Raw genomic sequence first — 15,545 nt, 5'->3', positions numbered from 1 at the left:
ACTCTTTTGTATCATATAATAATATCCACAATAACGCATTGGGAAATGTTTAAATTTATACGATTTAAATATTATTACTCAGTACAAAAAGTTTCACTTTTCTATCTCTTGACATGGCAATTTGTTCAAAAGCCTTTTTATGTCATCTTTTAATGCAACGATTAAACTTTGACAATCCTGCATTTCAACTTTATATTCAGCTTGCAACTGTTCGTATCCATGGCAAGCTTCTTCCAATTTTTTCCTAGCTTCCATCGGCTTGATATCTCTCTTTGTTAATCCTAATAAACTTTCCATATCTACTATATGCTTATATGCCAATTTTAATTCCTCTCTTAAAGCATTTAATTCTGTTATAAGAGTGACATTATCCAATATTGCCTTATCTAGATCTTTGTTTCCACTTGATGTGCGAAAGGCGTGCTTTTTGAGTGATGCCACTGTCCTCTCTAAATGATCTCTTTGTTTGATAAAATCACATTCTGCCTCTAAATCAGCTTTACGACTGCGTAAAAATTCATCGTCCGAGCTGTACTTGTGATATAAATTTTTTACCGCAACTTTCAATGCATGCGGTTCTTGTATAAGTCCGGCAGCATCAAGTAAATCTACTTGTACATTTCTTAATAGATGTTGACACCTTTTATTCCGTTGTACTTCGATATGAATCTCGCGTCGTGCTGTTGCTAATTTTTCTTTTAATTCATGTAATTGCAATTCTAAACTAACATTTGTCTTATGAAGATTTACTAATTCTGTTTCCATATCATGTATTTTCTCCCTAAGATCTCTGATCTCCTGATCCCTAGGTTCAATTTGATTCTTTAACTCTTGAATTTTATAATTTAAAACGAACTTGAATTTCTCTAGTTCTTGATTAGTGCGTTTCAATTCATACATATGCTTCTCCTTTTCTTGAATTGTTATATCCCTTTCGTTAATTTCTTTCTTTAAATCCGACACGTCCTTTTCCAATTCTAATATAGTTTTCTGAAATTGACCATATTCACCTTGTACACGCTGAACCTGCCTCTTCAACTCTTCTATGTCCCTTTGACCGGCCATATATCTATTACGTAACACTCCAGCTTCACCTTTCAGCCTTAAATTCATTTGGCTCTCCTCATACAAAACATTTTCATAATTCGTACGTATATCAATTATTTCTCTATCGGCATCATCTTCTATTTGGGCCATTAATAATTCCTGTGTACGCGCTTGATATTCCATTTCCTCTTGAGTTTCATCTAGTTGTACCTTTTTCTCATGAACGAGTCCCTCATATTTAACTATAGTTTGCTGGAGTACATCCCCACTGTGCTTCTCCAAATCGAGCAAACGCTTTTCATAATGTTGGCGCATAATGTTAGTTTTTTCCTCCAACGCCTGGTACTTGTCATATTCCACAATTAATTTGGCATCGTAACTAATCTCCATTTGTTCCATAGCTTCTTCATGAATACCTTTCATCTTCATTATTTCCACATTAATATCATTTAATTCATTTGTATGATCTTCTTGCGATTTATCCATCTTGTCTTTTAATTCTTGAATAGCTGCGCAATATCCCTGATGTACCTCACGCATTTTATCATTATGCTGACCTTCCATTTGTTTTATTCTGTATGCATGTTCAGTTTCCAATTCCCGCATTCTTATCGTCAAATCACTGATCATTTGTATTTTTTTTTCCAAATCCGTTTTACCAATCAATACTTCATCAATAAATATAAGGCCTTTATCCGCTGTTATCACTTTTCCATCTGCATAATATAATTTCCAAATGCATAAACTACCATCTTTATCAGTGGACACTAAATACTGTTCGTTATAAGAAAGAGCTATCTGGAATAAAATTAAAATGAATTAGGCATAAATTTTTATCTCATTGATGAGAGTAAAAAGTAAAGGATAAGTGTTTACCTTTGTAATATCGCTAGAATGAATATGAAAATCTAGAAATTCAACGGATAATTGAAGAGGACATTTCAATGACAATATAATACCTCCCAAACAAGTAAGAAATAAGAACGTATCGTTCTTCCCCATTACCATACGATCTATCGCCTTATCCATTAAGGTAAACTCAGATACAACCTGCGTAAAAATTTAATAACAATGAATATATAAATATTGAAAATGAAATTCTTACGGCCATTTACAGGGATTTTTTTAAACAAACATCATTATTACCGTATCACTTTTAATCTTACGTATTCGATTGTCATTAGCGATACAATATAAGAAGGATTGATCGGCAGCTATTGCAATATCATACAAAATGATATGTTTTAATATGATCTCTGCAGTACGCTGTCCGGTATTTATATCCCATTCATAAATGGCACCCTCTTCGCCCATGCTTATTAACTTGGTATCTGTTTGAGACCATATTAAGCCTTTTACTCTTGCTATATGCCCTTTCAATAGGAAACGATTATAAAAGCCAATAGTTGTATAAACTTGTATAACATTTGCATTTACAGCGGCGAACAGATGTCCGCTGTGACAGAAAACTACAGTTTTACAATTTCTTATTGAAAATTCATATATAGGGAGTAAATCATCTATTAATATACACATAAAACGAAGTTTGTCGACAAATCCAACAAGACAAAATAAACCCATTGGATGTAAAGCAATAGAACAGATATCTTCTTCGTATTGCTTAACCATGATTAAGCTAACAGTTTCAAAATTCCATATACGTATGCTTCTGTCAATTTCTCCAGAGGTCATAAAAATTGGCTTCCATGCGCACATAGACAAATCGCTAATAGGGCCATAATGCAATGGTTGGCCCAATATGCTCATTTCTTTTGGTTCTGGGTCCATATTTAAATCTGGACCCCATAGTGTTATATAAAATAATTGAGACCATCCTGTAGTTACCAATAGGTGATCAAAATTTATATTAATATTTATTGTATTAACTTTATACAAATCCGATGTATCAGTTTTAGCCATTTGTGAAGGTACCAAGTAGACATTTCTTTTGACATATTTATGTGGGCCTTCTTTTTCAAAAACTACTATTGTTCCTGGACCTAAGGCGTATGCGAAGCCTTTTGGAAATGATATCAAAGAAAGAATATCATGTTCCCATCTATCATTAATTTTATCTTCTAAAGCTAATGGAGAGGCAGCAGTGTGAACAATATATTCTTCATGAATTTTTAGATGCATAGACATAGTCTCGCTCATTTGATAAATGTTCTTCAAATCACCATTTTCCATATACAATATTCTTCCATCTTTTGTACCTGCTAAAAGCCTATCCGAATTCAACCAAGTCATAGAGCATATTAATATATTCTCAGCTTTTGAAAATCCATATGAACGCCATACTGTATCGGAAAGAGTTAAAAATTTGAATACGTGTGGGCCACCGATTGCCATTACCCCTATATCTGATGGATTGCAGGATATTATATTAACAATGGCAGATGCATCCTGCGGATTACCTACTTTTAAACTAGACTCTACTTTGCCTCTTTCCCAATTATAAAAAAGCATAGTTTGATCGGGTTCTCCTGTTACAGCTGCTAAATATTTATTATCAAAGGTAAAATCAATACAATTAAATTTAATTGCATTGTGCGCCTCGTACGGTATTCCTAAAGATTTTCTTCTTTTTAAGGAATGAAGGTCGTAAATAGATATAGTGGGCTTCTCACCAGTCTCACATAAAGCAGCATATTTCCTTAATTAAAATTATAGCCAATTCAATTGCTACAACCATAATTTATATTAAACGTGCATTTTTCCTACTACTCACTTATTCGGCGCAACACAAATAATATTTATTTGAAGTTTAGAAGGTAAATGTATCAATTTTTGTTGTTGCTGAGAAATATTATGTATTGATAATGCATTTCCTACAGGATATAAAATCTCAGTGTCTGTAATGTAATGAGCATTTCCAATAATATCTGTTTTTAAGCCATATATAACTTTACACTGTAACGATACAGCCATTTCGCTCTCCAAATTTACAAACAAAATTTCGACCACTTGATCAATCGTCTGAATATTCGTCCGAACTTGACTTTACATCATTCACGTTATCCTAGCAACGTGGTATTTTTCTTTTTCGTAATGTCGCGCGCGCGCGCGCGTGTGTAACATACATATACATATACATATACATGTACATGTACATGTACACGTATGTATACATGCATATGTATATTGCACTATCGATAATACAAATCATATCGCACATTATTTTGCATTTTAATATTTATCCATTATATATAACAAACATTTTGCTAACATGTGTATTTAGCAATCATTAATCGGAAATGTATGTCTTTAGAAGAAGAAAATGGCTTCTTACATGCGATACTCGTGCACACGTGGTTATGGCAAATTGAGAATTCTATTTACGTTTGTGCCAGTGTATATTACTCGTGACAATCATTTCGAAATTAATATGAATAAATTATCATTATAAATATAAATTTCTTTCGTTATTATCACTTTTTATATAAATTATATCCACGTGAGTAACTTTGTATGTTCTCTGTTAAATTATAACCTAAAAAATAATCAATTATATTGAAATATTTATTTTGAATAGAATGGCGACAGTAACGGAAGAAGAAGGGATTAATGAGAAACAAGACGATAATGTTAATGAAATTGCACCGGATATGGATCTTTGTAAAAAGTGTGGTAATCAGTGTAATCCGTACGCTAAGCCAGCTTTACGTTGCAATGGTGATTGCGCTGGAAAAATTCATATCGAGTGCCTTCAAAGAGGAAGCGTTCCAGTATCTTTTGTCGGAGATGTCTTCTTTGAATTACATTGCACTGACTGCAGTCCGTTAGGCGAGGAAACAGTCATAAGAGATCGAATGCCATGGCTTAATGTAATTGTATTAACTTTGTACAACTTAAGAGAAAAATCCAGTGGAATAAGTAAAAGGGGATATTTCCATTGGAAGTCAGATATTAGTACTTTTGTAGATCGTAATTGGGATCATTTATTTAAGAAAACTGTGTAGGTAACTCAGTTTACTTTTAATTCTAGCCATCCTATGATGATTAGTTTAACTGTCACATCTAATCTAATTTATTTATTTTATAAAATTTATTTATTTATCGTAGCTAATCTGATTTATTTAGCAAAAGAAAAAAGAATTGGATTGGTACAATTTCTGGAACACTGTCACATTATAGTGGGATCTTTTTTAAATCAGGAACAGTTGAATTAGGAGAATCTGGTTGGTGGAGACTAATAGATAATGATCCGCCAGAAGTTCTGATTGCCAAAAGTATTATTGATCATTGATAAATTATATATTAGATCTACCAAAATGTTCTGCCTGTTTTTCATTTGTAAATGAATTATCCGCCGAACAGATAGAACATTCTGATAGACCTTTTACATTTTACTTTTGTTAAATACACATTAAATAATAATGTTTATATTTTATTATATTGCATTTATTTTGTAACAGACGGAAAGATGATAATGGATCGTAAAAAACAAAATGGTAATCAACAAAAGTCATCGGTTAAAACATACATTAGTCCGACGCCGTCCGAATCAAGTATTTCAGTTGGAGAAGATAGCAATTACGGAACAGAAGCAGTCAAAAGTCAAGGGCCATCAATGTATTCGCAAGCTTATGTACAACCAACGGAAACATTGTCTGACCTCTTATTGGAGGAAGATGAATTAAATGGTACATAGGAATTTAAGAAAAATAATTAAAATGAAATTATATAACTTTTAAATATTTTAGATATGGATATGGAAGATGATTTGATCTTACGTGATCAGCAGGACACTCTTTCTTTGTCAGAACTATTGGCAGATTGTCAATATCAAAATTCTAATTTTAATTTTCCTCGACTGTTTGATAATTTTACATCTGAATGGTCTAACAATACAGAGATAACAGAAGAGTCAATAAATGATATCACTGATAATAAAATTAAAAGAGAAGAAGATCAATATGCAGAAGAAAGCAACGATAGTATTGTTCAAGAGCAACCACCTCCAGCTTCGTTATTTCAAGCTACGAAACGAGATAAATGGCCTTGGCAAAAATCGATTGTTAATAGTAAGTGACAGATGATATTTAATTACTATATGAATAATTTTAGAGAATTTTATTAATACGTTCTTAACTTATTACTATTAATATCCTTCAAATAGCTAGAACATCCTTCAATATTGTTATTTTAGAAATTGTTTTACATTGCTTGATTAATATTATTCGTTAGATGAGAAGATACCTCTTATGACGCATCAAGAAGAAGCATATCTCTTACAAAGAGTTAATAAACGCTATCTATATTCTGCTTTTCCTTCTGCAAGACGACTATACAGAAAATTAGTTGTTAGAAAATTGAAAAGAGAATATGGTTTACCTTTGTTAGATATAGATCATTTTGGATCTAAAGAAGTATCTAAGAGACATTTCAAGGAATGCGATAGAGTCCTAGATAGATTTTTTGGAGATGACATAGGATATGTTTTTGAACAAAGATTACAAGGGTATAATGAAGCAACATCTGTCGTTAGTCCATATACAAATAGACTTTTAAAGCCATTTATAAGAAGAGATACCTCTAGTCGACCATTATGGTTAACTGTGATGGAAGAACTTTGTGCTAAAGTTAATAAAAATAATTCATCTTGGAAACCATTGACAAGAGCACCAATCGATTATTCTTATATTAGACCACAACACATTCCAGCGATCAACAGTCTCTGTAATCAATTCTTTTGGCCTGGTATTGACTGTAAGCATGTTTTTATATTTTTATACTATGAACTTTTCTTCTTTTATATATAAATTCATTTCTTTTTTCTTTTCTTTTTTCTCTTCTTCTTTTCTTTCTTTTCTTTTTTTTTTGTTTTTTTTTTTTTCCTTTTTTCTTTCTCATAAATTTCCTGTTTTAGTGACAGAATGTTTACAATATCCTGACTTCAGCTGTGTTGTTCTATACAAAAAGTTAGTGATTGGATTTGCAATACTTGTACCCGATGTAAGTTATAACGAGGCTTATATATCTTTCTTTTTAACGCGACCCGAATGGCGAAAGTCAGGTATTGGTACATTTATGTTATATCATCTTATTCAAACTTGCATGGGAAAAGATGTAACATTACACGTATCTGCTACCAATCCTGCTTTGATCTTGTATCAAAAATTTGGTTTCAAAGTTGAAGAATTTATTCAGGATTTTTATGACAAGTATATGCCACCGAATTCACGAGAATGTAGACATGCGCTATTTTTACGATTAAGTAGATAATCTAATTGTATTGATTTTATCTTTGATAGTAAATATTAAACGACTGTAACAAAAGAATCTGATCAAACCACGCTTCTTTTATATTACTGAACGAATAAAAAAATTCTTTTTTTGACTATACAAGTCAAGATTAATTTTTATTAGCCTTTACAGGATATTATTTTTTGAACGGACACTATTGAAAACATTAACATGAGGTTATAAATTTAAGTGGCCCATTGATAAAAATGCGATAAATATTAACAATTACATGTACATTTCTACCAGGCTCATTTTTTATTGTTAATTAAAATGTCGACATAAGAGTAATATCAAGAAAAATTTGTTTAAAAATTATTATGGTATTATTGATGAAAAGAGAATTAAAAGAAGGATTTTTGAAGGAAAGAAAAATTAGATAGAGACACACGCACGAGCATACTAATGTGTATGTGGCCAATTGTCTGAATTGGCCGCTAAAGGAAAGTAAAACCGGCGCCGCCTCCGCCGATCGATCATTACAGCGCCTGCTTCGTAAGACAGAACTTTGGGATTGGTGGGATTCTTTGAAGAAGAATCGAATGAAGGATGGATATTAGAAAGAAAAGAGAGAGACCGGTGCTAAACAGTACGATCGATACTACACGATAATATAACGACGTAATGAAATTTACGATTTTTTTCGAACTTTTCGTATGTACGAACATGAAGAAAAATATATAATTTCAATTGTCTGAGCTCACTCGGTCTGAATAACAATTGTAATTTTTTACACGGGAAGAAAAATTTTCAAAGAAATTGCAATGAATTCAATCGAAGCATTCTCTCTTATATTTCCAAATAAAGAGAATGTATTGTTCACGAAGGAATTGAAAAAGCCCGCTAAAAGGATAGTCGTCATTCGATCTATCGAGGTCGCGAGAAAGCGAATGACGTCATTGAGTAAGCGAGCGCCACGGAACTGGCGTCGAGCCATTCTCGAAAGTTCCGGAAACTCGTAGAAGCAAATTTTGTATATATGGGCTGCGCAGCTTACGCGACACTTTAGTACGTGACGAGAGAAGCTGAAGGTTGCTTCGATTTCTCTGCCAGATTAACATATATTATCGAACATTCTACAAAACTTAAACGAAAAGCGAATCGAGTGAAATTCGTGACGCTTAAAAGAGCGATCGTTCTATTGGACGACAGATATACCTAATTTCGAAGGTAAGTCTCGAATCTAAGGATATTTTTTTATCTCCTATTAATCTTCGTCATCTTTTTTTACGTACAAACGAGAAAGACGTGATATACAAAGGAAGGAGTTTTACACCGTATGTTATTCTATTTATTGTACATGGGAACAAATTTTACGTTCGCCACGAGATATGATTGGATTTATTTTTGCATCGCATGAAATCGTAGCATGCTCGAAGAAATGGATTCGTCGCGAATACGTGTTCATCATTGCCAGAAATAGCTATCGGTGATACGTACGTGGGTGGGTGTGTGCGTGCGTCGCAACGCGCGGGCGCGCGCGCGCGCGCGAGTGCTGTATATATATATATATATATATATATATATATGTGTGTGTGTGTATACACAGACAAACATATATATATATATATGTGTGTGTGTGTGCGTTGTATCAGTTGAATGAACATTTTATAATTCCATAACTATAATTCGCATGTATGATCAAACGGTAGGCATATCGCATATTAAAATGATATAATTTTATTAGAATTTGCTTGGCAAAGTACTTACTTTCGTGTTTGTTGTATGCGCGTGAAATGTACGTGCGCAAGCGCGTACGCATACATATCCAAAGTGAAAAGCAATTAAAAATTTTAAAAAGGATATAATAACGATCATATTAAATGTCCATTTAGATAGATGAATTGGATAGATTGGAAAAGACATATTTAAGTGCTCGGTCGTTCTTTTTTTTTTTTTTTTTTTTTTTTTATAAACCTCGCGACTTTATCGTACTGAGAAGACTTTTATGGTTACGTATCGAATCTCGAAAGATGACCGTCTGTCTTTTATTTTTCCTTTATTCGATTAATTTGTTATGGATTCCATATGATAACAAGGGACAATGATATAAGAGAACTATTATTATTTATACGAGTAATGTACAAAAATGAGTATAATAAAATATATATACATATATATATACACATATAATTACGAATAAGTATCTATCGCAAAATTTAAGGATACTTATTACTTTATAATTTCTTTTTTTTTTCTTTTCTTTTTTGTTTATGTTACAGGTTTATAAAAATGGGGAAAGATTATTACAAGATATTAGGGATAGCAAAAGGTGCCAGTGACGATGAAATAAAAAAAGCTTACAGAAAATTAGCTTTGAAATACCATCCGGATAAGAACAGAAGTGCCGGTGCCGAAGAGAAATTTAAAGAAATAGCTGAGGCATATGAAGTACTTTCAGATACAAAAAAGAGAGAAGTTTATGATAGGTACGGGGAAGAAGGTTTGAAGGGTGGAGCATCTGCCGATGGAGGTAGTGGCAGTGCATCGTACACTTTCCATGGAGATCCGCGTGCAACTTTTGCGCAATTCTTTGGCTCTGCAACGCCCTTCCAAACGTTCTTCGAATTTGGAGGACCTACTGTCACGCGCTCCTACGATCTTCATGACGAAGACATGGACATGGAAGATCCATTTGGTTTTGGATTTGGACTGGCTCGTCAAGCAGGTGGACAAGGAAGTGCTTTTCGATCTCATTCATTCAATTTTGCTGAACCTACGACAGTTAAAGGAGGTAGTAAAGATCGTGTTCAAGATCCAGCTATAGAACATGATCTCTATATAAGTTTGGAAGAAATATTACGTGGATGTACTAAAAAGATGAAGATTTGCAGAAGAGTCGTTCAAGCCGATGGGACTACGAAAAAGGAGGATAAAGTCCTTACGATTAACGTGAAACCAGGTTGGAAGGCTGGTACAAAGATTACTTTTCAAAAAGAAGGAGACCAAGGTCGTGGAAAGGTTCCAGCTGATATTGTTTTTATCATTAGAGATAAACCCCATCCAATCTTCAGGAGAGAAGGCAGTGACATCAGATATACATGTAAAATAAGCTTGAAACAAGCTTTATGCGGTACCATCATAGAAGTTCCTACGCTCATAGGAGAGAAAATCAGTATAAACTTAACAAGAGAGATTGTAAAGCCTAGTATCGTAAAGAGGATTCAAGGACATGGTTTGCCATTCCCAAAAGAGCCATTAAAGAAAGGTGATCTTCTGGTTTCATTCGATATTAAATTCCCAGACACACTATCGCAAAGTGCTAGGGACATTTTGTATGATACTCTACCAAACTGAATGTCCGCAATGGGGAAAATATCAAGAGGATATGCATTATTTTAAGAGCCAATCCTCCGATTGTCCTGACCGATGAAGTTATAGATATGCATGTACGTTCTAGTACATAATAAAGTGAAGTCAATGAACGGCGTCTTCAAGGTGAAACAAATCTAATTTCACCTTATGAATAGTAAAATGTGATTTCTTACAGGATTCGGTCACAAAAAATGTCTTACTTGAAATTTTGTTAAGCTTTTATAGCTGTTTGGTTTAGGTCAAGAGTTAAAGGTCTGTTATCTATTGTAAAATGAAACATTATCTGTCTTTGCATATGGTAAGAATCCTAAGTATTGATTAAGATCGAATATGTTAAGTTATACAATTATAGAATGAGACTCGTTAAGATAAAAATATTTTGTGCGGTTGCTGGTCTGAATTATTTGTTTGTACGTTTTATGAATGAGTAATTTGCGTGCTATATGAGTGAAAGGTGTATGCTGCGTACGTGATTGCGTTGAAGTGCACTTCGCGTTGATGGTGCGTGTTATTGGCAATTCTGCACAAGTATGTCAAAAACAAGCCACCGATCATTGTGTTCAAACGCAAATAAGAAATTCTTCTATATATATGTACCCATTCAGCTTCAATTATAATATACTAGATGTATAATAAGTTAAAAATAGAATAAGGTAGATATTCACAGTATCAGCCTGTAATAATATCCATTGTAATCTCATTATTCTCTAGTACATATATGATAAGTGGAATCTTTTGTCATACTTAAGCAGAATTGCTCATAAAACGTACCAACCTTTCTAATGGCGGAATCAGTTTTCTTATGCTATACATCTCCTTAAGTTTAATGATTGACTAATTATTTGTACACTAAAATAATATGAACAATCTAAATTATGGAATACGCGTATATTTTTTTTTTCTTTTTTTTCTTTTTTTTTCTTTTTTTTTTTTTTTTTTTTGTTTTTGTTTTTTTTTCTCTCGTTTATAAATCCTTTTGCCATCATTGGTTTCTTCGCATTGTGGTGGGTATTATAATAACATAGGTCTAAAAATAAACCACACAATGAGTGATGTCACCGATCGAGCTTTCGAGAGACAGTTATGGGACATGTGTATACAAATCTAATAGAAGTTCATATGTAGTGCTCGATCTGAAATACATATTGTTTTGTATTTATTTCACAATTGCAGATTAATACATGTGTTGTTCTATAGCTCACGTATAATTTCTTTCATATATAACATAAGCAGCTTATAAGCATAATTATTAAGAAAAAAAAGAAAGAAAATTAACACTTTACAAAACATTATAAACTATTTCCTTTGGCTATATAAAAGTCTCTGCGCTCTCACGCAGAATTTGTCATCGAATTTGGCCCTTCGTAAGGTCAATATAATCCTTGTCTATCAATTCGTCATCATTCGGCGGTAAGTTGGTAAGGTTAGCTGGTAAAGACGTCAATAATGGTAAACCATCGAGTCCCAGACTGAAATATTTTATCAATCGATCCGATGGTTTCGCTTCATTCGAACGTGCATTTTGTAATCCTAATCCTAATTCTATTTCATCTTTATGATCGGACAGAAATTTTTTTGCAAATCGAAAGTCCTCTGGCAAGCAGTGATGCTGACGGCAGAAATAATCCTGACCTCCCTCTTCGTGACACCATGTTCCGTCTGGAAAATACGGATCAAGGCCAAGGTCATTTAATTCTATACGCGGCGTGTAATATGACATTATGTCTTTACGACGACAAAATATGGCACAAGCAATCCATGGTCTGTCAGATTCGTGAATAGCTTGCAACCCTCTACCTCTACCGTCCAATTCTGATAAGATCTCGCTAAATTCTATACATCTGATCGTGGCGAATTCGGTTATGGTTTTGCGCTTCTTCTTACAAAGTCTATCGTCCTTGCAAAGTTGTACGTCGTAGTGCCATCCTTCGCAACCAGCCTCGGTATTAATTGGCAACGGATTGTCGCAAGAACGATGTCTTTGTCGAGCTCCTTTCGACCTCTGTAAACAGCCGCTGCTACAAGGCCCTACCTTCCAATCGCTCCAACCTCCTTCGCGTATAAAAGCTCCTCCTCCTGGCCCTGGCGCGATTTGAAAAGCCGGAAGACATTCGCCAGCACGACATTCTCTTCCAGGCGCGCAATTAGTACCGTCCAGCGCTGGACCGGCGAAATAATATCCGCTTCTATGAGGACTTTTACATTGAAGAGCCTGACAAACTTGATGTAGCGTAGCGACAGTGGCATCTTTGTCAAGTAAAAGTATCTCGCATTGTTTTTTTGCATTCCATTCTTTACCAGGAAGATCAAGAAATCGTCTATGATCGAGGGATTTGTCTTCCTCCAACGTCGGTTTATCCAGTAAGCATGGTTTGTTGCGAGAAAGAGCTCGTACTACCTCGCGACTGCATTCCGACCAAATCGTCTCTCCTTGTACTCCTCTGCTGGGTGACATTATGTAGCCATCCCTTGGGCAGGAATTACCAATAGAATCATGATGCATTCCTAAGCTTTTAATGAAAAACGTCTACATCAATTATTGCATCTTATATAATCAATTAAGAACTTTCTTATCTATTTAGCTTGTCTTTACTTTTTAAATATTTATTTAATTAAATTTTTATTAATTAATGTAACAATAATCGCGTATATTTTATTGAAATTATTTATCTCTCTAGTTATCCTTTCCTCACTTACTTGTGTCCAATTTCATGAGCAGCTATGTAAACCGAAGTAAAGCCTGCAGATGGATATGGTTTTCCAAAACGATTTGTAACTCCTAATTCTACAATAACGCATGAGTATTGATCAATACATGTACCCCCTACTGTAGCCAAACCCATTGTTGCTGTATTTTTTATTCCATCTTCAACAGCATAAAAATCCAATCCGGATACGTAAAGCCCAAGATCCCAGTGATTGGGATGCTTGTCGTCTGGAGGATTATGAAGTTTTGCATAATTGCAAAAGGAATCTAATAAACTACCTCTTTCGCCACCAAAGTTTGGCAAATCGGATGGTTGCTTATGCATTATGTCCATTCGTACAAGAGAAATGTCTATTTGTTTTCCTAAACTAGATTGATGATAAAGAGCTTGTATTCCATTTATATATGCTAATAACATGTCACGAATTTTTTCATCATCTTTATCAAAAAATGGTGCAAAAGTGTTATATCCAGTTTCGTCGAGGAAAATAGCTAATTCTAATGTTAAATCTTCATTCGTTTGCCTTCTCTCAATTTTTTCAAGTATCTGATTTGTTTCGGATATATTTAAATTGTAGTATTCATACTGGAGATTCTTCCTAATATAATAATCTTGTGTTATTGGAGGAGCATAAGCTCTTTTCACGATGTGCAGTACTCTATCTTTTAAAGGAGCTTCTGAACGTTCTCCGATAAAATGATAATCAAAGAATAAAGGATTGAAATCCCCCATTGGAGTAATTTCTAAAGTACTATTTTCCAAAAAGATAAGTCCATGCTGTATCAAATAAAGAAAGAAAAATGCATTGTGAACATTAGATATTATAATAAAACATAATATAATTCTTTTAAATTAATAAATAATGTGTTTGTGCGCGCGTATATATATATATATATATATATATATATATGTTAAGAATAACAAAATAATACTAACTATACCATGTTCTTGACAAAGACTTATAGCTGCTGAACTGATACCGTCTATATGAAGATAATGACAAGGAGTCGGTTTATTCAAATGTGATAATTCCTGCAGAACGTTTTCTTCATTGTGGGTCCAAACTTGGAATTCAGGTGCTATTATCTTGGTATTTTTACGTAATCTCAATTCGATGAGTTGTCCAAAGACTTTGAAAGCTAATGGAACCTGTAAAAAATATGATTAAAATTTTCAATTAAATTGTTCCTGACAATTTTATAAAACAGATATGAATGTCGCATAAAAATAATTGCAGAGGATATATATAACTACCTCAATAACACTTTCTGTATTCCATAATGGTAACATTACAATTTCCACGTCCTGCGTGTCATTCCCATCTGATGTCTGAATGACGAAAATAATCAATAGAATATTCAATATGAAGATCATATTGCACACTGTAAAACATTCCAAAGACGAATATCACAATAGATCCATCTGCTTCTTCATATATACGTATACGCATACTGTATAACATACGTCTGATATGCAGTACCCGCAGTATATTATCATTGCAAAAGTACACATAATGTAAAATATATACTGGTGCCTCTCTACTAACAATGTCATTGCCCCTAACAGTTAATGAATAAACGTACAATAAATTTTACAAATGTGTTAAGCGTAAGTAAAATAACATCGTGTATATATATATAAAAAAAAAAAAAAAGAAAAAAAAAAGTTATGATATAAGGGCAATATATGGAATGGCCAGAAGTTTAAAAGATGTTTTATCTTATACTTCTTTGACTAAAAATTTTAATATATTTTACCCTATGTTTAATAATCAATGTGTACAAAACGGATGTTATAATAAGTATAATTTCTTCAGGTAGAGCTTTTGTACTTTGTTGCACTAAATTTACAGTATTTTTCACATCTGTAATTGTTTAACGAAATTATTGTACTCATTGACACCATCCATTCATTCAGTAAATTTATATTTAATAAAGAATCCCAATTTCTTTTGTAAATAGGATGTGTCGTAAAATTGCTTTACATTATTAAGTCCTTTTTTCTATTCTAAATTATTAGTGATTGCGAATATATACCCTTCACACATACTTCTTTGTACACTCGCATTCCATTTATCATTCTTGATATGATACAGTACCTTAGATTAAATTTAGTACTTACATTTTATCAATACGTATAATATACATTTCTAATGTGACGTTAGAAAGCTTGAATATTATTAATGTATTATCATTATTGCAAATTGAATTTAAATTTGTGTAAAAGTTT

General features: G+C 33.2%; 4 protein-coding genes across 4 annotated transcripts; 2 read left to right on the top strand and 2 right to left on the bottom strand.

Moving 5' to 3' along the window:
• Window positions 1-16: 16 nt before the first annotated feature.
• LOC124432203 (cilia- and flagella-associated protein 57) lies at window positions 17-4,024 on the bottom strand. The gene is made up of 4 exons (XM_046980912.1): window positions 3,779-4,024; window positions 2,194-3,703; window positions 1,924-2,097; window positions 17-1,845 (listed from the first exon to the last, which is right to left on the bottom strand). Exons 1-4 carry the CDS (start codon window positions 3,976-3,978, stop codon window positions 94-96), a joined length of 3,636 nt encoding a protein of 1,211 aa, XP_046836868.1. The 5' UTR covers window positions 3,979-4,024; the 3' UTR covers window positions 17-93.
• Window positions 4,025-4,210: 186 nt separating this feature from the next.
• LOC124432205 (cysteine-rich protein 2-binding protein) lies at window positions 4,211-6,892 on the top strand. The gene is made up of 6 exons (XM_046980914.1): window positions 4,211-4,504; window positions 4,583-5,005; window positions 5,131-5,279; window positions 5,466-5,693; window positions 5,754-6,074; window positions 6,238-6,892. Exons 2-6 carry the CDS (start codon window positions 4,584-4,586, stop codon window positions 6,810-6,812), a joined length of 1,695 nt encoding a protein of 564 aa, XP_046836870.1. The 5' UTR covers window positions 4,211-4,504; window position 4,583; the 3' UTR covers window positions 6,813-6,892.
• Window positions 6,893-8,239: 1,347 nt separating this feature from the next.
• On the top strand, window positions 8,240-11,804 carry LOC124432208 (dnaJ protein homolog 1). Its single transcript, XM_046980917.1, has 2 exons — window positions 8,240-8,463; window positions 9,516-11,804. Exon 2 carries the CDS (start codon window positions 9,526-9,528, stop codon window positions 10,588-10,590), a length of 1,065 nt encoding a protein of 354 aa, XP_046836873.1. The 5' UTR covers window positions 8,240-8,463; window positions 9,516-9,525; the 3' UTR covers window positions 10,591-11,804.
• LOC124432204 (A disintegrin and metalloproteinase with thrombospondin motifs 2-like) lies at window positions 11,743-15,488 on the bottom strand. The gene is made up of 4 exons (XM_046980913.1): window positions 14,571-15,488; window positions 14,253-14,465; window positions 13,306-14,093; window positions 11,743-13,118 (listed from the first exon to the last, which is right to left on the bottom strand). Exons 1-4 carry the CDS (start codon window positions 14,688-14,690, stop codon window positions 11,954-11,956), a joined length of 2,286 nt encoding a protein of 761 aa, XP_046836869.1. The 5' UTR covers window positions 14,691-15,488; the 3' UTR covers window positions 11,743-11,953.
• Between the last annotated feature and the right edge of the window lie 57 nt (window positions 15,489-15,545).

The sequence above is a fragment of the Vespa crabro genome, chromosome 24 (assembly GCF_910589235.1).
Source record: "Vespa crabro chromosome 24, iyVesCrab1.2, whole genome shotgun sequence".
Classification (NCBI taxonomy): Eukaryota; Metazoa; Arthropoda; class Insecta; order Hymenoptera; family Vespidae; genus Vespa; species Vespa crabro.
Note: the sequence above shows the minus strand (reverse complement) of the source record. Positions and strands in the feature narration are given on the sequence as shown.

Excerpts from the sequence above, each read along its gene's own strand:
- LOC124432204 (XM_046980913.1), bottom strand. The coding sequence starts at position 14,690 with ATGATCTTCATATTGAATATTCTATTGATTATTTTCGTCATTCAGACA. Across the intron at positions 14,094-14,252 it reads TTTGTCAAGAACATGGTATA|CATGGACTTATCTTTTTGGA; the intron begins GTTAGTATTATT and ends TATTTGATACAG. Across the intron at positions 13,119-13,305 it reads GCTCATGAAATTGGACACAA|CTTAGGAATGCATCATGATT; the intron begins GTAAGTGAGGAA and ends TTTCATTAAAAG.
- LOC124432203 (XM_046980912.1), bottom strand. The coding sequence starts at position 3,978 with ATGGCTGTATCGTTACAGTGTAAAGTTATATATGGCTTAAAAACAGAT. Across the intron at positions 3,704-3,778 it reads ATTTGTGTTGCGCCGAATAA|GAAATATGCTGCTTTATGTG; the intron begins GTGAGTAGTAGG and ends ATTTTAATTAAG. Across the intron at positions 2,098-2,193 it reads GTAAGATTAAAAGTGATACG|GTTGTATCTGAGTTTACCTT; the intron begins GTAATAATGATG and ends ATTTTTACGCAG.
- LOC124432208 (XM_046980917.1), top strand. The coding sequence starts at position 9,526 with ATGGGGAAAGATTATTACAAGATATTAGGGATAGCAAAAGGTGCCAGT.
- LOC124432205 (XM_046980914.1), top strand. The coding sequence starts at position 4,584 with ATGGCGACAGTAACGGAAGAAGAAGGGATTAATGAGAAACAAGACGAT. Across the intron at positions 5,006-5,130 it reads CATTTATTTAAGAAAACTGT|CAAAAGAAAAAAGAATTGGA; the intron begins GTAGGTAACTCA and ends TGATTTATTTAG. Across the intron at positions 5,694-5,753 it reads GGAGGAAGATGAATTAAATG|ATATGGATATGGAAGATGAT; the intron begins GTACATAGGAAT and ends TAAATATTTTAG.